This window comes from Thunnus thynnus, chromosome 1 (genome assembly GCF_963924715.1).
Source record: "Thunnus thynnus chromosome 1, fThuThy2.1, whole genome shotgun sequence".
Classification (NCBI taxonomy): Eukaryota; Metazoa; Chordata; class Actinopteri; order Scombriformes; family Scombridae; genus Thunnus; species Thunnus thynnus.
Window position 1 is genome coordinate 38,140,470 of NC_089517.1, and position 24,421 is coordinate 38,164,890.

At 39.9% G+C, this 24,421-nt stretch overlaps 1 protein-coding gene across 4 annotated transcripts in view; it reads left to right on the top strand.

The window, feature by feature from the left end:
• adamtsl3 (ADAMTS-like 3) overlaps positions 1-24,421 on the top strand; it is a 301,025-nt gene that overhangs the window by 133,277 nt on the left and 143,327 nt on the right. For all 4 annotated transcript variants that reach the window (XM_067597526.1, XM_067597542.1, XM_067597552.1 and 1 more), the window contains 2 exons: positions 4,607-4,734; positions 22,940-22,985. In XM_067597526.1, the coding sequence (XP_067453627.1) occupies positions 4,607-4,734; positions 22,940-22,985 (174 nt within the window). The remainder of the gene's footprint in view (positions 1-4,606; positions 4,735-22,939; positions 22,986-24,421) is intronic.

A 24,421-nucleotide genomic window follows, 5' to 3' on the forward strand; every position in this document is an offset into this window, starting at 1 on the left:
TTAATTTTCAACAGCCCTAGAACCAGCTTTTACAGATGTCATTATGAAAAATGTATCATACTGTAAATTAAAGCTTAGAAAATGGGTGAAGAAACTTTCTTTGAAAGCAACACTTTTTTTGGGCAGCCCTACAACATAACCATGGCTGGATTACTAGCCAGGCATTTTGATGGGATTGTGGACAAAATCTGTGGCTGACAACAGTTTAATATTGTTGAAACCAGCATGGCTCATAACCCAAACATATGAAAAAAGGGGTTTTAAGGCACAAAGAGCTCACTAAGAAATAACTTATTATGAAAATTATTAGTCTAAACTGTAACTTGACCTCATGTATCATCAATAATAACAGTTGAGTCGATAGAAATAGGACAAAAGCGGGACATCTTGAACCATATGGGGAAGAATGTGTGGTCAAATCACTTGCATTTTATTGAGGAACTGCTAAAATGCACAAAACACCTCTGTTTCAACTCCCTGCCACTTTAAGATTCTCGTGCTAATATGCATGTTTTACTGTGGTTACCAAATTATCTTATAATAAATTTTTACTTCACTTATATAGATCAGAAGATTGCTTTCTTGACAGCAATCAACATAGATTTAATAATAGTTAAGCTTTTGAATTCATGTTAAAATCACATCTACTCTCACAAAATTCTGCGGTTTGCCAATTTTTAATGCAGCCATGGTCCAGCTGTTTGGCCTGCACCACAGTTCCAGCACAGCTTTTACAGCATCCTAAAGCCGCTTTCACACACATGCAGTCTATCCCTGCAATGTTCAGGAACATTTCCTGCATGGGGTCATGTGTGAATGGGAGCAGAGATCGATATTCAGGGAAATCTGTACCGCCAATTTCCCAACTCAAGACCTAGTAACATTTCAGGGAAAATGCCTGTACAGCTGCGTTGTAAATGAAAGCAGTAACATTGCAGGGACAAGCATGTAAAGGGTTACATCTGTTTGACAAAAGACACGTTCACATGGAGTGAGCCAACCAATCACTAGACTTCACTGATGATATTTGAATGTGTGACTTGTTTGAGATTGCCTTGCCAATGCTTTCATGGGTGTTTTGTCTCATATACATTACAAATACATTACAAGAACATTGGTGCCAAACAGCTCCTCGCCCAGCATGTTCCAAAAAAAAATGAGAGACGCATGCACGTACATCCAACCTTGCCTCATCTTCTTCTTCTCCTGTTTTATGTTGGTTGGCATCCATAAGTGTTGCATGACCAACATCTGGTGGACTGTCCCTTGACCATCTATTTAGTATTGCTATAGTGTGTGAAAAGGCACAAGATGAAAATGTTCCTGAATGTAGCTGCATGTGTGAATAGTGAAAATCACTAGTGGTGCCGGAAAGGTTATCCCAGTAATTTACTGGGAAGTATGTGTGAAAGAGGCCCTGTGAAGTGAAGTAAAGTGAAAGCACCCCTCACATGTGGGATGGAGTTACAACTTCAGATGATCATCATGGCAATTCTGATGCTTGGAGAGTTATAGTGAAAGACGAAAGAGAGTTTTGAGTGCTGTGTATTGGAAACCACTACGCTGTGAAAACATACAAGAAACCTCTGAGAGGGTTTTAGGTGAGGATTGAGGCTTAAGAGAAATCTATATCCCGATTTGATCTGAGTGGCATTCTGGCTATTAGTGATTTTTGTTTGTTTTGCAGGAGATGTGTGTATTCCTCTCAGGTGTGTGCATGTGTCAGTCTACTGTAGGCATGTGTGCTTTAAGTGTTTCTTCTGTTCCTACGTTGAGTCAGTTGACAGCTGTCTTAAAAGCGGATTTTGTTACTTTTCTGTCACTCCAATCCAAACCAGACTGAGCTGAACTTCTGCTGTGCTCGCTCAGTGTGGATGTATTATCTGTAACTGAACAGAATGATCTCTGCCAGCATGGCACACTTTCAGTATGTCCCACTGGGCCTTTAAGCTTTAAGCTTTCATTTTATCAAGATTTTATTGTCGAGTATTTTTCACACCTACTTGGTTTAGAAACCCTGCTGCAGTTTCTCCCTTAGTTGGGTTTGTTGGTTTTCTGACTAAAATCAAACCCAGATCTAATTGTGATGTGACGGTGACACCATTTACACAAATCAAAGGAAGTGCTGTGCATTACAGGTGATCATGCTTTGAATAGTAGTTTAAAGATACACCAACTTTCTGACTCTTGAATACATTTTTCTGTTAACCCTTTGTGCCAGAGGGATGCAATCTGCATCAAAATTCGTACCCCTTAATCGCAAAATCCTAACTCTGTCAAACTAGAACACATAGACATCCACACACTAAAATCAGCAGAACCGAAAAATATGGCATTTCTGAATAGCCTCACTTGTCCTATAAGGAAATTAAGGATATAAATAAATTATACATTTTAATCTATAAGGAAATTAAAAACAAGTCAAAACACCATTTTGTTCATATTGTCTACCCCTTTGTATGAATATATTATTTGGTTTTGCCAAGCCACTATATATAGTATATAACAAAACTGAGCACGCTTCTGGTCAATATCACTAAAATGTTATGTAATTAAAAATCCTGTCCATTTAATACAAATGTATTTGTTTGTCGACAAAAAAAAAGAAAAGAAGAATTAAGCCAATTCACTTGATAACTTAGTAACTTAACTGTCAGCACACCCTTCATTAGTGAGACTCCATTCTTTTATTTTTTAATATATTATTTCTGATGACAGATTGGATCCTCCTGGGCATGGATACCAGTCTTGCACAAATCTGTGGAGAGATGTTCTATCACTCTGCACAGATAATTCTTTTCAGCTGTTCTTTGCTGGAGGGGTTTTGTTGCTCTTTTTCTTCTTTAAAAACTCTTGTGTGATTTTTTGCAGTGTGTTTGAGATCACTGTCATGTTGGAAAATTCCTCTCCTGCCAACCTTCTTCAGACTGGGAGTCTTTTCATTCAGTATTTGGGTATACAAACTTGCATTCATAGTGCCATCTATAATTGTCATCTCCCCTACACCTTTTGCACTCATGCAGCCTCATATCAGCACACTCCCACCTCCATGTTTCACAGTCAGCACTATGCAGTCACTGTGGTAGTCCTGGCCAGGTCCACACCAAACATGCTGGACCTCATCTGATCCAAACCAATTTATTTTGGTTTCATCTGACCAAAGAATGTGCTGCCAATATTCACCAGGCCTCTTTTAACTTTGGCTTTTCACTTTGGCAAAGTTTAATCTTGCAGTTTTGTGAGCAATGGTTTTTGGACGTTGACTGTAGAGGTTGACTTCATGCAATGCATGAGCAGTCACTGAAACACCAACCACAGATAATCCTTGTGTCAAGTCAGAAGCACTTGCTTGTCTGTTTTTCAGTGCAAGGTTGCATAAATAGTGAATTGTGCGTACTGTCATTTTTTCCTCTGCACCTTCTGGTATTGCTAGTATGGCTCCTGTACCTCCTAACCACTGCTGCATCTGTGTTTTGGCTTCTGTTCAGTAGCCTACTGATGGTCTTGTACGTTCTCTCATTTTTATGAAGTCTCACAGTCTGGTTTTTTACTTGTTTAGGCAATTCATCACCATATGGAGTCATGTTGCATCACACACATCCCAGGCTAAAAGTGAGGAAGTTGTGGGGTTCACAGGTTCTTTTATAACCTTGTTCAGGCAGTTAGTCTTAATTGGAAGTCACAGGTGTAATAATCTTTCTTTCTGTGGTCACAGGTTTACTCACTTTTGTTGCATTGAGGTTGTACTTTGAAGCCTGTATTTTCAATAAACTATCTAACCTATTTGTTTTTAATTATAAATAAGATCAAATACCCTACACTTCACTGTAAAAATACTATGATTATTGTAAGATGACACAATTTTGAGTCATTTAATATTTTAGTGATATTGCACAGGGGTGTACTCAGTTTTGTTATATAGACTTACTGTTTGTTCCCTTGTGTCATTGTGTTAGGTCAGTTTGTTCATTGAGTACAGTTATATTTTGTTGACCTCTTTTATACTGTGGGCCTAGTTATTAAATTCTTGGTTTATAGTGTTTTTTTGCTTCTTTGTTTGTTTTTTTGCATTTTTTGGGTAAATAAAACCCATTTTGCTGTCTACAACTTATGCTTCCTCGTTGCCTCATTGCATGGTCCGTAACAGCCACACAGCAGTTATAATTAAACCAGACCTACTGAACACAAGTCAAATTAGAATCACAAGTTAAAAAGAAACAGTCAGGGAGTAACAACATAGTAGATGTTTGAATGTATTTACTGACCAGCAACTGCCTTTTCGACAGTATGCATCCTTCCAGAAGTCCCGTCCTCACAGTGAAGCTGCAGGGTTCATACACTCTTAAAGTTATACCAATTCATCTTGTGAGCAAAATGAATATCTGTACCAAATTTCATGACAATCCATCCAATAGTTCTTGACATATTTCAGGCTTTTCAGTATGGCTAAAAATGTTGAGACTTTAGTCAGGAACAAATTAATATGCTGACATTGAACACTTCGCATATGTTCAGTATGAATATTTTGTGCTGGCAGCGAATTGTTTGCTAATGCTAATTAGCTTAATATGAATGTGATTTTTACTTGGTATTTTCCCTTCTGTAGACGTCCAGGATGACTCGTTCAGATGAAGACAGGGACATTGGTTGGGACGCCTGGGGAACATGGAGCGACTGCTCTCGGACCTGTGGGGGAGGAGCTTCCTATTCTCTACGGCGCTGCCTCAATGGAGGGTAAGCTTCATTTAACATCTAACAAGACAAAATTTGACAGCATCTTTGAAATATGGTAATACCTTGCAGCTGAAATCTGATCATTAAAAGGAAAAAAGAATCCAGTATGTGATCCCTGTAGAGAGCAGCTGCTTGCTGCTGGGGTTAATGAGACTGTTTAATCAGAGCTGTATATCTGTTCAACTCACACATCATATTCTAATGATCAAGGGAGGGATATCCTGCAAAAAACTTCTGATACTGTACCTGTTAAGCAGATATTTCCAGTTCAGTCGCTTCACCAGGACACTGAGTCCTTAAAGGCACATAATGTTTTGAGTCTGTGGAGGATACAGAAAGAGTCTGTGGTGACCATGAATATCCTGTATATACAGCTTGTGCTTGAAGACATCGTTCCTGTTTAATAATAACATTGTTCTCACCAAGTTAATTGATGAGATTTGGGAACATGGTGACGTCGCTAAAATAAGTCTGGTGGGCCCAGAAACACTAGCAGTCAGTCAATCAGACCTCCAGGCTAGTCAACCTTGGTAAATGGTAAAATGGTTACCCAAACTGTTCATTGTAAATACCCATGGGGCTCGAACCACCGATCTTCCGATTAGTGGAAGATCGGTGGTTCGATTCCTGGCTCCTCCAGTCTGCATGTCAGAGTGTCCTTGGGCAAGATACTGAACCCCAAATTGCTCCCGATGTCTGCGCCATCGGTGTGTGAGTGTGTGTGTGAATGATTAGATTCCTACTCATGAGCAGGCACCTTGCATGGCAGCCTCTGCCATCAGCATATGAATGTGTGTGAATGGGTGAATGTGGTATGTAGTGTAAAAGTGCTTTGAGTGGTCGGAAGACTAGAAGGGTGCTATGTAAACGCAGGCCACACCTTACCATCCACCACATTAATCACAGTAGTATTTAAAGCAAGACGTGAGGGTACTGCACTATTCTCAAAGGAAGGAAACACTATTTGAAGGGACTTCAACACATACTGGGACAAAGAGGAAAAGAAACATGTCTTCAAATTATGTTAAATGACTTTACTTTGGTTCTATTGTTGTGATATCCCTTGTCATTATGGAGTATTTCCTTATTCGAGGGTCTAAGAACAGGGGATGTTGTATTGCTGTACAGACTGTGAAGCACCCAAAGGCAAATTTGTGATTTGTGATATTGGCCTTTACAAATAAAATTGACTTGAATTGACTTGACTTGACATTCTTTGTCATGCTTATGGTACATCTGACTACAGTCACCGCAAAAAAAATTGAGCTCTCAGCAGTTGTGTGTTAAGGTGTAGTGGCTAACAGCATCACTCACCAAAAAACCTACTGACTGAATGACTAGCAACATCAGGGCTTGCCTTGCCTGAGGTGAAAACTCAAGCAATGACAGCAGGTAGTTATTGACTTACCCAACATGTGTTTATTTCCCACTAATGTTACGATCCACACCATCTTCTATCTAAACACTGTTGCTGGGGTTTTATTGATAATTCACATGCCCACTCTCATTGTGTTGCGAACATTGGGGAAAACTGCTGAAAGTGAATAAAGCCTTTCTCTCATTAACCAACTCTAATTGTGTTAATATTGAGGCATGCGATGAAAGTGTATAAAGTTTGCACTTCAAATTTAGGACAAGCACCGGAGGATCTGGAGATTGCAGTTGATTCGACAAAAATCCTTTCCTGGTTCGACTGTAGCGCACTACACTGCTTGCCACAAGCTACTGCTGGTTTTTTTTTTCTTACTATACTGCACACCTTCTACACATGTGTGAGTTTCAGGATACTGACTGAAGCCCAGGACTAGTATCACCTGGGGACCTCTAGTAATTTGTATTAATTGTGGAGGTTGTCTGTGATCTTAATCCCGTGCAAATCTGCCATGTCCATAATTTGTAAAGTAAAAATTTCACCACATCAATGTGTATCAATGAGGACCTGCCACCTTGAAGTATTTTCCTTCCTGTCACCATGTTAAGGTGTTCTTTTAATGATATCCTTAACATTTCTCAGCACAAAAACAAAAAGTGTCCTTGATAACACAACAATATGACAGGTTAATGTTAAGACCATCGGTTAATTATTCTCCTTTGATTCTGAGAAATAAAGGTTGTTTGTCAATTGAGGAAGCGGCTACATTACCCATGAGCCTCATGGACCGGTACTATAAAGATGAAGATAGTCTGATTTGCATTACTCTACAAAACTTTTATTTAGGGACTGTTTGTTATTAATCAGAGGGAGGGGGGTGGCTTGGGTGTGACTTTGTTTTTTTTTTTATCATGACCCTCCCCAGAGCTACAAATATTTTTCCTTGAGCCTCCCTGAGGCTGAGACTGGGAGAAATGCATGACCCTCCCTCCACCATAAATAACCTTATTTAATTATATTCACACCAAAGTTAGGTAGTATTGGAAAAAATAAAAAGCAAGCTGACCTTTTCCAACCATTACGTTTAAGAGCGAACCGTGACTCTTGAACCTTGGCTCTCTGACCTCCCTTCCCTTGTTGGGAAAAACACAAACTACCAGCCCAACTTATTGTGTCCTCTCTTGTAGTACTGCAAAGGTTACCTATGACAATACCAGCTCTGAAACAAAAATAAGATGCTAACTTGGTCCAACCAATGTAACGAGCAAACAGCACAGAGGGAGTGAGAATTATCACCAAAACAAACAGCTAATTTCTTGAGCAAAATGCAAATAATCACATCATCACACAAGCTTTGTGCACTTCAGTTGAATATGGGTGCATGACAGCCACCCTCCTACCACACAAAACCAACAAAATTTAATAAGCTTACACACACACACACAGAAACACACATACATCACAGCGCGCACACAGCCAACATTAGTAACATGTGCATATTGATGACCGTTTTTCCATATAATCCATAACATACACAACAGAGTCACTTGAAAAAAAGTAGAGTTGAAAAAAACATTGGTTTTCTTCATCATCTCTGGTGTAGGTCTTCCTTTGCAAATTAACTCCAACTTTTCATTAAAAGTTAATCTTGAAAAAGGCATGGATAATCCTCACTAGCCATGGTAACTCCTGGCTTGTTTAGCTGTTTTTTTCCTGCTAGCTTGTGATTTCAGTGCGCTGTTGCACCATTTAACACGTAATGTCAAAGGCTGGGAAAACTGTTTGAATGGAGTGTAATCTGTCTGCTGGCTACGGTAACTGTCGAATGGTGTGCAGACTCTGCCTATTCAGCACAGCACAGGTGTACCAGCGTGTTAATGGTGCAGACCCTCTCAGAGTTCACAGCGGACTGAATTTGTCATAAAGTAGCGACAACAAAGCCGGCCCACTTAGGGGGAAGATATGATTATGATTGGTCAATTTTACTGTCATTTGAATTACTCAGCCATCTGTAAAATTATAGCTGGACCACCAATCACAGAGCTGAAAGCAGACATTTTCCTTCCAGCAACTGTTGAGGAGCAAAATTCTGATAGGCTGACAATAGGGGCTTCTTTCATTTAACACATTCCAAAACAAACTGAATAGGCAGGTTTGAATGGTTTATTTCCTCAGAAACTTTTGATGAGTCCCATCACCATACAGCAGTAAAATATGTATTTTGAAAAGAAAAAAACTTATTTAAAATAAATACAAAATGCAACCATTCTAAGTTGTATATCCTTCCCCCTTACTATTATTTTGAATTACTGAATTTAAAGGAAGGAATAAAAATAGACAAAAGTAAGGTAATAATAATAATCATGAAATAAAGTAATATTAAAATTAAATTGAAATTTTAAAATCTATTTACAGAACAGAATACTAATAGTTTTGAAATGGGATATAAAACTTCAATATTGACTGTACAAAGGAAATATGGATTTTGCTATGGACAAAGAAATGAAGTGTATGAAATGTATAAAGGTGATAAGAGCAACAATTAAATGTGACATGTGCATAAATAATTAAATGATGTGAATGTACTGCACAATCTTAAGTCCAGTTTGATGAAATATATGTAAGTGACAAGTGCAGGCATTAAATGAGGGGAATGTAAAGTTCAGTTTGATAACCTCATCCCATTTACACACACACAATGTTGGAGTGCTTTATTGGGTGACGTGGCTTTATATTATTTGAGGAAGACTCTGTTTTTAAGAAAGATGATTTCATATTAAATATCCTCAGCCACATATTCTTTGAAATATAAAAATAAATGAGCTGTCTCTTCTGCCATAATCCTGTAACTCACACATGTGTAGAAGGTGTGCAGTATAGTAAGAAAAAAAACCCAGCAGTAGCTTGTGGCAAGCAGTGTAGTGAGCTACAGTCGAACCAGGAAAGGATTTTTGTCGAATCAACTGCAATCTCCAGATCCTCCGGTGCTTGTCCTAAATTTGAAGTGCAAACTTTAAACACTTTCATCGCATGCCTCAATATTAACAACACAATTAGAGTTGGTGAAGGAGAGAAAGGCTTTATTCACTTTCAGCACTTGCAGCTTTCCCCGATGTTAGCAACACAATGAGAGTGGGCATGTGAATTATCAATAAAACCCCAGCAACAGTGTTTAGATAGAAGATAGATTAGTGGGAAATAAACACATGTTGGGTAAGTCAATAACTACCTGCTGTCATTGCTTGAGTTTTCACCTCAGGCAAGGCAAGCCCTGATGTTGCTAGTCATTCAGTCAGTAGGTTTTTTGGTGAGTGATGCTGTTAGCCACTACACCTTAACACACAACTGCTGAGAGCTCAATTTTTTTTGCGGTGACTGTAGTCAGATGCACCATAAGCATGACAAAGAATGTCAAGTCAATTCAAGTCAAGTCAGTTTTATTTGTAAAGGCCAATATCACAAATCACAAATTTGCCTTTGAGTGCTTTATATATAAATATAAAATTAAATGAGCACAGACTATAAAATGCCTTGTCTTAACAGAAATGGTGACGTTTGGATTCAGGTTGCGGCAATTTGAAATGGAATGAAGCCCACTGACGGCAGACGACCCAAAACAGTAGTCAAACATACCACATCCGCCCATAACACAATGCTCTTCCGTAGCCTTCTGCTACGCTACACTAAGTTCATGAAGTTGTAGTTTTTTGTGTGAAAACAAAATAATTGTTTATTTTTTACCTTTGTTAGTGTACAAGACACTCATCTTTTTCTTAGGATAGTAAACCTTAAAAGACACATTTCACTGTCAGTGAGAGATTGTACAGATTATCCTCTTGCTGCTATTACACTAATGTGAAAAATGTGCATAAATACAGTATAGTATATGCTGTTTGTGAATGTCCACAAATATAGTGTATTTAAATGTGCTTTAACAAGACAAAGAGTCTTCGGTCTTCTTTCTTCATGCTAGCAGCTCTGTGAGGTTGTACCAAGGCAGAGCAGTGCTTTGAGCAAAATGCTAACATCAGCATGCTAACATATTCACATTGACAATGCTAACATACTGATCTTTAGCAGGTTTGTTCACCATCTGAGTTTAGCAAATTTATTAGCACTAAACAAAAAGTACAGCTGAGGCTGATGGGAATATCTTTCTTTGTGCACATTTTTGGCCATAAACCGAAGTATTGGACAAATTAAAATTTTGACTTCATGACGGTGCTATAAGAAAAGTTAAGAGATTATCGAAGTAATTACAATTCACCCTGCAGGGACCGTGAAAGTCTGAATGTATGACTTTCGTGGCAATTCATCATATAAATGAAGAAACATTTCACTTAAAACTACAAGTTCACTAACAAAGACCACGCCATTTGAACGGTATAAAAAGTAATTTTATTTGGATTGTCGAGAGGGTTCAGGATTGGATGAGGATAGTGTATGGTGGGCTGGATGGGGGTCGAGGAGAGGGAAGAAGGGGGTCGATTGCCGGGGGATGAATGGGAGCTGAAGGTTGGTACAGGTCGTGTATGGTGGGATGATGGGGTCGAGGAGAGGGATGAAGGGGGTTGATGGCATGGGGATGACCGGGACCAAATGGAATCACAAAGAGGCTGGAGCATCTAAGAACCCGGGGATCGAGACTCAGGGTGGGGGACATGTCTCGATGAGCTTTCTGCTTCGTCATCCCCCAAAGTTAACTTCATTGGACTAAGTGAGAACGGGCTCTTTGAATGTCGCTGAGGTAGATATGGAACCTTGAAAAGACTAGCAGTCGAGAATTTTATTCATTTAATTTTAACAGGTGGTCTGGGATTTCTTATTTGGAAGCGGTTGAAGTGGCTCCAGTGCGGAAGAATTGGCCAGAGTACGGTTAGAAATGTGGACTGACAGGTTGCCTATGCAGAGAGTTTGGTAGTGGGCCAGGAAGTCTGAAGTGAGGGGCGAACATTTGGCATAAGATGTGGTTCGGACTTACAGATAACATGCCGAAGTGTGCGTGAAACAAGTTTTATGGAGACGTTAGTTTGGCTGGCGTAGACGTGTATGGTGGAAGATTTAATCTTGAGAATGGAACGGGCGAAGGTGGTGAAGCAGGAGAGGGTCAGGACATTGAGTGAAGGGAACGAAAGACCGTGGGAGGCATCGAAGCTGAAAATGGAGGGACCGGCTTTCAGGTGGGAATCTGAGACTGATGCCAAGGATTTAAATTTCTAGTTTATTATGGTTGACGACGATGCAGTAGGCTGTATGAACGAGGATGACTGAAAGACAAAGAAGGACTGCGAAGATGACATGGTACAGTTCATAGAGAGCAGGGGGAAGGGGTGGTGACCGTTCAGGTGGCTGATCGGAGGCAAACCACCTACTGCTGCGTCTGAGCACGGCAGGATGGAACAGGAGGAAATAGAGTGTGTCCAGTAGAGGGAGCACCGAGGCTTGGTGTGACTGTGGCTGAGGTAACAGCAGGACCAGTAGTGGCTATTGGAAGAAAGAGAAGAAAAGAGCTATGGGGGCGGGTGGAGCTGAAAGCGCTGAGGTAGCTGCAGCTGAAGGAAGGGAAGAGGAAAAGATGCAGGGATGAGGGGATGTATATGCAGGGGTCGATTGTGCAGCCTATGGATGCAGGGATGAGACAAAAACAAAAACAAAAACGAAACAGAGGGGGTTAGAAAGGAGGGAGCTCTGTGGCTTCATAACATATCAACTAATGATGAGGAAAAACTAGGCTCTCTGAAGCAATGAATCCATATGAAGCGATTGCAATGAAAATTGTTCACCGTGGCAAAGCAGTTGATACAGTCAATGTCACTGAAAATGAGGGTATGCCCTCAATGATACCTCGACATGTAAATAAAGGTTGAATGAATGAAAAGAAGCAGACTGAGGGAGCTCTAGTAGCTGTGGCAGGAGGAAGCGAAAAAGGGTGCTGTAAACAAATAATATTGATGGAGGAGAGCCAGGATGATTCATAAAGGACGGACGGAGGGAGGGATGGGGGATGAAGGGATGAGGGTCAAGGGTCGAAGGGTGAGAGATGAAGAGATGAGGGTCGAGGGGTGAAGGATGAAGGGATGAGGGTTGAGGGATGAAGGGATGAAGGTTGAGGGCTGAGGGAAGAAACATAAAAGAAGGAGCTGCTGAAGCGGGTGGAGCCGAAAGCGTAGAGGTAGCTGCAGCTGAAGGAAGGGAAGAGGAAAGGATGAGGGGATGTATGTGCAGGGGTTGATTGTGCAGCCTGCGGACACGGGGATGAGAGAAAAGATGAAAAGTGGGACGACCGTCTCCTTGAGAGCTCAAGGGAGGTGAGCAAACATCCGGTTGAAGATGTTAATAGCTTGGAAAAGAGCTGCGTCCGAGTGGGCCATTGCGTGGATGCGTGTGGAGCGTCTGGATCCCAGCTGATCAGAAGTGCGGCGTCTGGAGGAGAAGGGTTCTATGTGGATGTGGTGGTGAAGGAGATATCTTGTTTGTACTACTGGATCTAGTTGTGGGCGGTATGTTGCCGAGGAACGTGGATCACAGAGCACCGGCGGGAGGTAAGCGTGTGTCATAGGTCGCGTGAGAACTGAGACGAACGGGAGAGAAAGGGGTTAGACACGCTTATATAGGTATGCACGGATGATTGAATTAGTGAGGCACAGGTGATTGAATTTAGTGAGAGAGAGGGGCGTGGTCTTGTTCCTGAACCTTTGTTATAATAATAACTCCATTGAAACTCATAGTGGCGTTAAACTAAAAGTTAAGTGATCATAATTCATTAGGATTCAACCTTTGGGGACCACGAATGTCTACAAAATTTCATAGCAATCCATCAAATATTTGTTGAATTATTTCAGTCTAGAAAGTGGTGGACCGACCAAAAGACTGACACTGTCATACTGCTAGCATGGCTAAAAGGTCCACACTGTGGAAAAATATGAATCACTAAATGACTAAACAAAATAAAAACAGAACACACATCTCACTGTAAAGGATAATTAACATTAGTCAACATTGTACTTATAATGCAGATCAGGGAACTCTAAAAATCAGCTTCACTTATTTGAGAGAGGGAGAGAGAAAGTTGGGTGTGTACTGTATTGTCCTCACACTGATAAACACATCAAATGTGCGGATTCTGAGTCTCAACTGTTTTGAAAAGCCACAATGAGACAGTCTGCTCTCATTGTCAGCCTGTGTTTGCTCAACTATCTGTTGTGCATTGTTGCCTATTCAGGAACTCATCACAGCCAGTCTATTTCAGACTGCCCTGTGGCATCCTTCTATCACCTCCTGGCAACATAATTGTCTCCATTATTTCTGACTGCAGCTCAGCCTCACTTTCTCACCTGCCACAGTTGAAATTTCTCCCTCTCTGGGCATCAAAGTCATAAGTGAGAACATCTCTGCTGCACACACACACAAAACACATATGTGGTAAATACACAAAGTAGTGCTAAAGCTTGTTAATTGGCACCTTGTGGTTATGAGTTAAAATGAGTAGTACTGAAAGAGAGACAAAGGGGGAGTAAATACACCCTGCAAACTGGCCTTTGGGTTTCTCTGGAGGTGGTTTTATGGTTGATTTGTCATATTCAGGCCAGTGATGCACCATTGAATGTTTCCTTTAGAGGAAAGGTTTTCTCCCTACGGGGTGTAGAGTTACCAGGGCTGACAGACAGATGTTTATGATCCTTGAAGACAAGACTTAGCTTTGTTATCCAGATGCTCATTCCCTATTTGCATCATAGACACTGACTGTAATGTAACCAGGTCACAGGTTTGTTTCAATCAGACTATTGTAAGGTTAAACAATGTGCTGATATTGACACATGATATACTTTTTAGTTTAGTTTTATTTAAATCTTAAAGGCTCTCAGTACACACAAGGTTAGATTCACTGCAGCTTCTGCGCAGTTGTGATGCATTCTGCCTCAAACACATATGCTTTATGAAACTGAAGGAGCAGGCTGGAGTTGCAGTTTCCCTGCTTTTATATAGCAAAAAGCTTTACAATATGCCTCTCATTCACCCATTCACTGACACACTCACACATTGCTGGCAGTGACATAATACAGTGTATAATATACATAGTAGGGGTGTGCCTGGATAGAAATACATTATTCGGCAAAGCACAAATAATGTTTTTTTTTTTTTTTTACAAATATTTGTTTCATACAAATATTTAAAAAAATATTTGTTAGTTAGAGGTCTGTCTGCAATGAGGCGATGAGCAAAGTTTCAGCTTAGCAGTCAGCGCGGTCGTCTATTATCTGGGAGACTCCAGTTCAAGACCCAGTGTGGGGACCTCCTTCATAAGGTAGTTTATTTATGAACACTTATTGTAACACTTTAATTTTCTAAAATTAAAAGTGTAATAAAAACAAAAACAGGATTCTTAAGCCTCTTTCCACTTTTATTCGAATACAAATACAAATACAAATAATTTTGCTGCCTCAACAAATACAGATACAAATACAAATACTGGGCTTTCTGCACATCCCTAATACACAGTATAATATCATAATTTTATGGATGATATTTTGAGTGGAGTTGAGCTGTGGACAAAGTAAATATTTTGTAATCAAGATCAATGCAATAATTTTTTCCCTACTTTGGTGATCTCATCTGAGATCCCAAATTCCACTTGAATGAGGGGAGGGGCTCATTTATTGGACTATAGACTATATAGTGGTGGAAACTGCCCCAAATGGTACAAGAAGTAACCTGAATTTTCACAAACTGACCCAAAAAATTATAACCCACACAATTAAACAAAAAGTAGCCCAGTTATGCAGAAAAATGCCCAATCTGGCAGCTGTCAATCACTCCCAGAATGTATCTCGGAGGTCAGTACCAGGTACAGTCCAGGAGCTGTCATAGTAGACCAGACACTGAATCCTCAAATATGCAAACTCGGTGAGTAAATCTGGTCCTCAATGTCCAGTTTATTAGGTCCCCCTAAAGTAATGCAACAGCCCAGCAGTAAATCCTACCTTCATTAAAATGTTCAGCTTTTGTTGGTGATTTTTTAGGCTGTAGTATTGATGGATTTCGTTGTTATACTGATATACTTGTTTCTAATATACTAGTCTTAAGGTACTACTTTTGCTAGATAAGTTGTAAAAATGTGGATGATGGGTACAACTGTTGCTGCAGTGACACGTTGTTTTGCTGGAGCCCAGAATTGATTGCACAGGATGCTGTGTGTAAACCCAATTTAGAATGGGTCTGCATCAGCCTGATTAGACTTTAATTGCCATTAACACCTGTGACAAACATAGCTGATTGACACACCCGGGGCTTTATTTCTGTTGCGGCGCTACAGCCAGTGCAAACAGCACTCTTACAGTTTGGTATTTTCCTGGACCTTGACATTTGCTTTCCCCATTGCTTTGTGGTATTTCAGTGCTCAGCGCACACAGCTGGTAGGAGAGGTGCAAACAGTTCCCATCAAATGAGGCAGCTCAATCTGATGATTCAATCAATATCAACACATTAAGCTGTGCCTTTAGCAACTGTAGCCTGTAGAATTTAGAGGATAGTACTGAAAAATGAAAATTGTAATTGAATCCTTTCCAACTAGTAGATCAATTTAAATCAGTGTCAAAAATAAAAGTTTAATGTAATAATAGCAGGGACTACAGTAAAGCAGTGTAGTACACTGATCTGTAAATGAATATGGGTGATTCTTACAGCATCCTTTAAATCAAGTCCATTTTTCTTTATATAGCCCAATATCACAAATCTCAAATTCATCTCAGGGGGCTTTACAGTCTGTACAGCAATTTAACATCCTCCATCCCTCAATTTGAATAAGGAAAAACTCTCCAAAATATAACTGCACTAAATCTGCAACGTTAGTACCCTCTGGCGGGGTCCTAACCCTCAGGCTGGGAAACACTGATTTACACCATCATCTAGTAACTACATGTATCAGGATCTATCTGATTCAGCTGGACAGGTTACTGATTGAGCCAACACATCATATGTTCGTTTCACTGTCATTTTTCAGAGCAGCATGTCGCCATTTCTGTAAAAAGAAGACCTTCTGAGTTTTTACCAGTGGGAAAAGTGGAGACAAATGACTCAGTCAGTCACAGTGAGGAGGGGATGTGAGAGGAAAACCTCTCAGCTGGACACACATTTCACTTAATAGAGTCTGCATCAAGTTGAAGTTAGTTTAAGTTAGATACTGAACAGCTGGTCTGATGTCAGTAGCTCTGTGTTATTTGTGAGGAAATGACTTTTAGGGTAAGATCACAGTTTTAAAAGATCACAGTAAGATCACAGTTTTAAAAAAAATAATTGCAGCCACGTGGCGTCTCGCCTTCCATAAGCATTACATTATCTTACTCTGAACATCTGATCATGGCATGTTGACATCTTTTGGGTAAAAGTTCTCAACAAATGAGGTATCGAGATTCACTTCCTGTCCTTGATTATGCTTATTAAGCCCCCCTGCAAGTCCTCCGTGATGATATATCAAAGCTGCATTTTATCAGCCTGACCTGCACGTCCCTGGTGACTGTTTGAAGTCTGATGAGGTTCCACGTCCTCAGACGTCTGTAGAGTGGCAGTGGATGGTTGAGACAGGCTGAGTGTGGCCTTGATCGCTGTAAACCCTGATCACAGCACCCTGAGTCTGGAAATGATTGGCGGTCCTGATTTGTTCAGACTTCCTCCGCACTAGGAGATTCACACTCCAGTCGTTACAGAACCATCTCCCAATAAGCCAGCCGACCTGCTAGACCTGTACGTGTGTGTGTGTGTGTGTGTGTGCACACTACTGACTGTATGAGTGAGGGTCAGTTTGACTTCTGGACATAATTAGAGAGGCCTTTCTGGAGAAGTGAGTGTGTTGTGTGTATTTGTGTGTGTTACCCACGTGTCTCTTTGTGTGCAAGGCTATGTATGCCTGTGTGTGTTCAACAGAGCATGTTCTTGCCTGTACTGTTAAGGGCTGGAAACTGTGAGGACTTATCTGGAGTACTGAGGTGTGTGTGTGTGCAGTACATATATAATGTACTTGTGTGTCTGTCTCTGTGGGCCACAGTGCATCTGGCTAGAGTAAGAACATTGAGCCTAATCTGCAACTTCATTCAAAGAACCCTGCACACACACACACACACACACACACACACACACACACACACACACACACACACACACACACACACTGGGTTTTTGTCTGGGTCCAGTGTTTCTTTTGGAGTAGAGCTTGTCTTTGCGCCTCCTCTGGTGCCAGACTGTGTCTTCCTCCCCTTTAAAGGTCCATTAACCCCCACCAGCTCTGTCTGTCCATACAGCAACACTCAGCGAGCAGAGGAAATATCTGTCTGTAGCCAAAAGAATCTAAACGTTCCTGCTGCTCTTTAGCTGTTACATGATGAGAATGTAGATTTTAGAGGGAAATTTTTGTCAGACACGATGTTGAATGATAACAGGCTAGTGAATGATACTTTTTGCTAAATTATGTTGCTTTGATCTTTTCACAAAGCTAATTTGGGTCAACAGTTGGTAGGCTGTCTACACTACACAAGTGCTTGTTACTGTAGGTTTTGGGTGTGATGTGTTTCTCAGTAACCTGTTGGAGTCCTTTTTGAGGTAATAATTAAATAAAGCTATGAGTTTCTGAGTATGAGATGCATGTGCACACGAGTGGCAGAAAACAAGCTAGAATGAGGAGATCAACAAGTGACATAGTTCTTGTGTCTTAAACTGCACGAACCGCAAAAGAAATGAGTGGAAAATGTTCATTGTCCCAAGAAAGAAGGAAGCCGGTTAGCTCAGGGTGCAGAATTAGTTATTTGTATGAAGTGATGTTGTCAGAGCTCCTGATTTTAATAATGATGGTTTTCCACTGAAACTGCAAGAAGAATCACCTGTTTTAAGTTAAGACAGCTCACATTGTTTCTGCATGTTTATGCTGTTGAATGTTTTTCAGGCACTATAATCAATGCTTGGATGATCAGTTTGATGTGTGTCACTTGGTGACAGCTGATAGAGGTGCAGACTGATGGCTTTGGATGGGAAATGCCTCTGATATGAGGTTTTGCACTAACATAACACATCTGGTATTGTGTGTCTGGTATATCTAGTAAAAGGCAGTTAAGAATAGAGGATTTGCTCCCCATCAAATCCTCTATTTCAAGAAACTCAACTTCTCACAATCAATGATATGAACATTTTCCAAATATGTACTTTTATATATATGATACAATTCAAGGAGGGAAATACACCAGATCATTTCTGGTCTTATTTTGAAACTAAGTCTGAGATTCACTCTGACTCGACCAGACAATCATCTTATTTTCATCTTCCCAAACATCTGACAACCAGAGGTCCATTTTCAGTCAGATACAGACATCCAAATTTATGGAACTACTATTCCCATTGGATTAAAATGTCTTCATCCTTAAAGTCATCTAGAGCACATTTTAAAACATTGTAAAATTGTTTTTTTGTTTTTTCAATAGTTTGACTTTGTTTTTCTTTCATATTTATGCATATATATCATTTAGATATAGATATAGGTTATAGATAGAGTTTTTTTACTGCCTGCGCATTCTTTTTTCTTGTTGTTTGTATGTATTTTTTAACCCATGCAAATAAAAATAAACTCAGTACATAATATAATAACCAGTATGAGTATAGCTGTGCTCTTAACTTGTCCAGCAGTGAAACAAAAGGAATTTCACGCCTCCCCCAATCCCAAAAAATAAATAAATTCACCTCTAGACAGTACATTTACTGGTTTCCAGCAGGTTGCTTTATTTCTTAACACTGAAAATGTCCATATATAAGCTACTATATATAGTACTATAAGTACTGTGTGCACATCCTCTATTGTTTGTGAATGGGAGCCACAACCATAGCAGCCAATTAGCACATTTTATGTCAAAAGTCACACCCATTCTTCTCAGAGTCATAACTGAAGCATACAGTTGTCATACTGGTGCAGTGATCCCGACTTACTTAGCTGTTTGTTCAGTGGCTGTTGAGAAAGAACATCTGTGTAGAATCAGTTTGGAAATCATCAAAACAGACATTCTTTATACCTTCATACCTTCCCTCATAATCATCAAATGTAGGCTTTTTTTTTCCAGACAGCTGTAAATAATCAAAGTAATGATTAGAAAAAAACGCACCAATAATTTCATACTGTGTCAAACTTTTTGTCATAAAAACTTCACTATAACATGTATATAACAATGTATGGCGTGCCCAGCTAGGATATAGTAGTTACTATGACAGAAGCCTGCAAATAGAGTGAGAAAAAAGTGACATGTATGCATTTCATTGATTGGTTTTTCATCATTTATATCTAAAATTGAAAAGATCAAGTTATACAAGCAACAAGGAAACTAACATGCCCCTCCATCCTACTGTGAAGCAGTTCACATGAGGTTAATCGTCTTCTCACAGTTTGGTCCAGAATGGTGCCTCTAGTCTCTGGTGTTTTGCCACAAATAAGATTATAGTATTCTCCTTTCTTCTTCTCCTCCTCATTCTTTGTCTTTCCTTCATATTTTCAGTCAATATGTTACTGTGAGTTCATTATTTTCATCCCTGCATGCGCCTCTTGACAGCTTGTAATATTATCTTTTCTTCAGTTTTCAAGTGGACTCATCGTAATCATTGCTTTTCATTTTGTCAGCCGTATATTACATGGTGAAAGATGACAGAAAAGCTCTTTTATGCATTACGCATTATCAAAGGCATAACTCACATATTCAGATTGGATGAAGGTAAATGAATATCCTTCATATCCTTGTCTGTTTGCTCCACATGAACATATATTTTTTAGTTATTTGTATAATTACAGATAAATAGAGGTAAGAAGGTTATTGGGTGATGAAGTGGCCCAATACTGCAGTGTAAGGCTACAACAAGGAGTTGTGACACTATATAGGAGCATTTTGAACAACAAATATATAAAAAAAGATTAACTGTAGATATGACCCACCTGTAAATACCATAGACTGTATAAAAATATGGACGTAGTTACCGTGACGTCACCCGTTGGTTTCTGAAGAGCGGTTTTGAAGCTCAAAGTGAGCCACTCCGGCCGTCGCCATCTTGGCAGTGCATGACGCTGCCTAACTCCCAGCCAATCAAAAATGGGCAAAGAGGCGGGCCGAATGGCTGAAACAAGCCACCTAGCGGCTGGCGGACCTGTCACTCAAAGCAGCCATGTCCTTCATTATGCATAACTTTACGGCTTAATAAAATTTAAACGAGTGAGTTATAAAAAAATTCACCCCCCGTACAGTTGTCATGAAAGGAGAAATTAACTATAGAGACCAAAACCGTTTTTTGTACCAGGCTGTAAACATGTTTATTTCTGCTGTAAAGTTGGGCATTTTAACATGGGGGTCTATGGGGATTGACTCACTTTTGGAGCCTCAAGTGGCCATTCAAGGAACTGCAGTTTTTGGCACTTCCGCATTGGCTTCATTTTTCAGCCCTGGAGGTTGCCACTTGGTAAATAGTCAGGAGCCATACTTTAACAACCACTGCTTTAATGTGAACAATGCTCATGTTCACAACAGAGATAATGCACTCTGATCAGATACAAATAGCATCAAATTTTTTTTCCTTCCTCAATTTACTTGACACAATTTGACACAAACATCCCACTCCTTCCTCTGAGAGTCAAACCTCAGTCAACTCAAAACACACACACACACACACACACACACACACACACACACACATCATACACACATTGCTACTGTACACTCAGTGGGAACTTGATGGCATATTTCCAGTGTCCATTGAGGAAAAACATCCGTAAATGCATTCAGAAATCACATACAGGATAAAAAGGTTTTGTGAACGCATCCTTTAACCTCTTTTGGCACTAATAAACCAACTCTATTTCCATCTGGGCTTGCTTCACACTGTATGCATAACATCCAGTTTTCAAAGAAAAATCCTGTAATATGTCCCAGTGCAATTGTGAGATGTATTTGACCACTGTTGAGTCTGGTGTAGGCCCAGTGTAAATCCAAACACAGAGGCAGATAGTAGCTTTTGCCTTACAGCACTGGCAGTAAGTGGACCTACAGATTATTTTACCAAACTACTATTTCCAGGGTCAAGAATTACTTTCACAAACTAGAAGTGGTGTAGGAAGTACAGGTTGAATCACCACTGTAGTGTTGCAGTCATTGATAAAGAACAGCAAAACAAAGCTTTACAGTGCTTCTCTGACATTGTTGTAATTGTTTCTTTTTTACAGTATACTGTGTGGCACAGTAGTTATATCCTGAAAAAGCCATCAACAGCCTGCACTGCTGTCAGCGTTGTGAGTGTAGTGGAAGACAAATGGACATGACTGTAGACATTCCCAGAGCCTGAAACAATCTCCCAACCTACACACTCACACATGCACGGACTGGTGCACGCCCACATACAGTTTGTCCCACCATGGTTGAGTAGTTCATGCATTTCAATGGGAGAAATCTATTAATTGGTGCATTAATATGGAGCCATGGCTTGCTGTTTTCTGTGGCTAGTTTAGCTTGGAGTCAGCTGAATGGCTGCAGTGTAGCCTCATCTCTCTGTCTGCCTTAAATGGCAAATTAGACCAGGCCTGCTTTACACTGGGACAAATGAGCTGCTACTAGTTGAGTCTAATGTTATTGTAAGCTGTGTGCACTTTATGGCAGTTAACACACACTGAGAGATTGGGTGTTGTTATTTTTGCTAACAAGGTGGAATGGATTTAACAGCGTGTCCATGCTGTCACGGAGAAAGGAACGTTCTGCTATGGCACATTTCACACAAGGCTCAGGTTCATTCTGACACTGTGTGTGTGTGTGTGTGTGTGTGTCCAGTTTTGCTTGACATTTTGGGCTTTGCCAGCTCGAGCTCAGTGAAGTGCTGAGATGGCTGCTGGCTGGGTGACGTGTGCTGCAGGTGGACTGTGCTGTAATCTAACAGGTGTGTGTGCACACATACATGTGTTCATGGGTATTTGACTCTGTGGATGTGTGCGTTCATCCACCATCTTTACTGAACATTTTGGGATCTAGCTGCTGTTCCAATTCAGAGCAAATTAAAAGAAGCTCAGTAAAGGTCAAGGTGAAAATGTAGGGGGAAAAACATCACCCAAATCTTAAGACTAAATTTCATGATACTATAGATGAAGAATATACCGGAATTTTAATTTTTTGCATCAGTATTATTATTCAGATATTTTGTTTATTATTCTGCTTTAGTTCATTATTGTGTGTGACAGTTCTCAGAGACACCTTACATCATCAGTCTGTGTGCAGGTGTGCAGTTGTTGTGTAGAGAATGTGTTAAGTGGTGGAGGTGGTTGCTGTGTGAGCTCCGGTTGCTTAAAAAAAAAAAACTAATACAAAAGAATAAATTAGGCACCAGGGAATAAAGTTGCAAAAAAAAAAGAAGACAGAGTCCTGTCTACTTAAAGGTGCAACAGTTTTATTTGCAAAGGTTTGGGAAATTCATGGCTGTGTCTTGTCATTGCCTCAATACAACATAGCTGAACACTGTAGAATTGGTTGATCTACAGCAGGCCTTTAGAAACTGAATCAGAAATAAAATGTTTGTCTTGTTATTGCTCTATCACTATCAAATGATCATATAGTATATGTAAAATGGATAATAATTCAATTCCATGTTCTGTCAGGTGTACAAAAGCTTGTACATAGCAACATGACAAAAGAGATGATTTGTGTTCTGTTTAGTTTTTTATGTTTATGAGTTTTTGATTAAAGATGATGCAGGTTTGATTCTCCACACAGCTCCACACTGACTCACCTGTTGGTTTCCATTAATGCTGAGAATCTTTTTTCCTCTTACCTTCCTTTGCAGAAACTGTGATGGCAAAAACATCCGCTACAGAACCTGCAGCAACACGGTGAGTCTGATCTTTACAACTCATTAAGAACAGTCGCTTCATTAACTTTAGATTACATGCATGTTATCCAGGAGAGAAAAAATACTTCACACTGACACCTTTGTCATGCTTTTTAAAGCAGTTTTGGAGTTTTAAAGCAGAATGAGAGAACTCTGCAAGAGGTAACAAACACTGTGTATGTATTCCATCCCCAGGTTGATGTCAGTTTCTACTCCGCACACTCTTAAGCACGTGTTAACCACACATGCTGGTCAGCAGTGCTGTTTAGAAATGAAAAATGACAAGCGAAACCAAAGATTTAATGTTGATCTTTTTTTATCTTATGTTGCTGCCATACCTGATACCATAATTCCATTTCAACTATTATGGTCATTGATCCAGGTCTGAGGGAGTGTTGCAGACTAGTTTTATGGGTTTGGGTGAGAAGAGGTCATTCTCTCCTGCAACTTTTCATGTTTCATTAATTGGGTCATCTTCTGGTTTGGTTGTGGTTCCAGGTTGATAATATACCCAGATTCACAAAGCTCTGATGTCTGTAAAACTATCTTTTTTTATTATCAAAGAGAAACATACAAAACATTCAGGCAGCATCCTTTTTTAGGCACCATCACTGTCATCAGTTAAAATGACAAACATTGCTGGCAGCAGATCATATCAGCTGTAGCCAATTAATTTATGCAGTAAGTCATTTAAAAAATGAAACTAGACTGTTTGATTAAAGTGTTCTCTGTAAGCCAGTGTTTGTAGTCAGCTTTGTTGGATCTGTGAGGAGCATAGCTGGTTATTAGCAATAATTAATAATTATCAGAGATAATTATCAATTATTAGAATTAATTAATTTATTAATGTGAATTAATAATAACAGGTCACCACCCAGAAATCGGGACCAATAACCAGACAATAAGGTAGTCTCATAAAAGAGTTCACCTAGAATGCTAATATTTGAGGGATATCAACGAGGGGTGTGCTCGAATACAAATATGTTATTCTGCAACGCACAAATAGTGGGTTTTTTTACGAATATTTGTTTCATACAAATATTTAAAAAATTTGTTTTCGTGAAGAAAAAAAAACATGTCAAATAACAGCACAGAGGTCGGTTACATCGCTCTCTCAGTCTCTCTCCTCTGCTTCGCTGTTATGTCTATCAGCAGGTCTTAACAAGGGGAGTCACATCCACCTGCTACATGACGCACATTTCCTAATTCGGACATCACTCCCGGAGTTGGGGGTGTTCCTCAGAGATAAAGCTGAGCTACTGACACACACAAAGTGCCCCCAAGGGATTCTCCATAACCTGTTGTTCTCCTCCTCTCTTAGGTTGTAAAAAATAGGCAATAAATGAAAAGTGCAAAGCAATAATTACCTTTGAAGTTCTTCTCTACACATTCCATAGTGTGCTGTCTCTGTGTTATGGGTGTATAAATAGGTAGAGG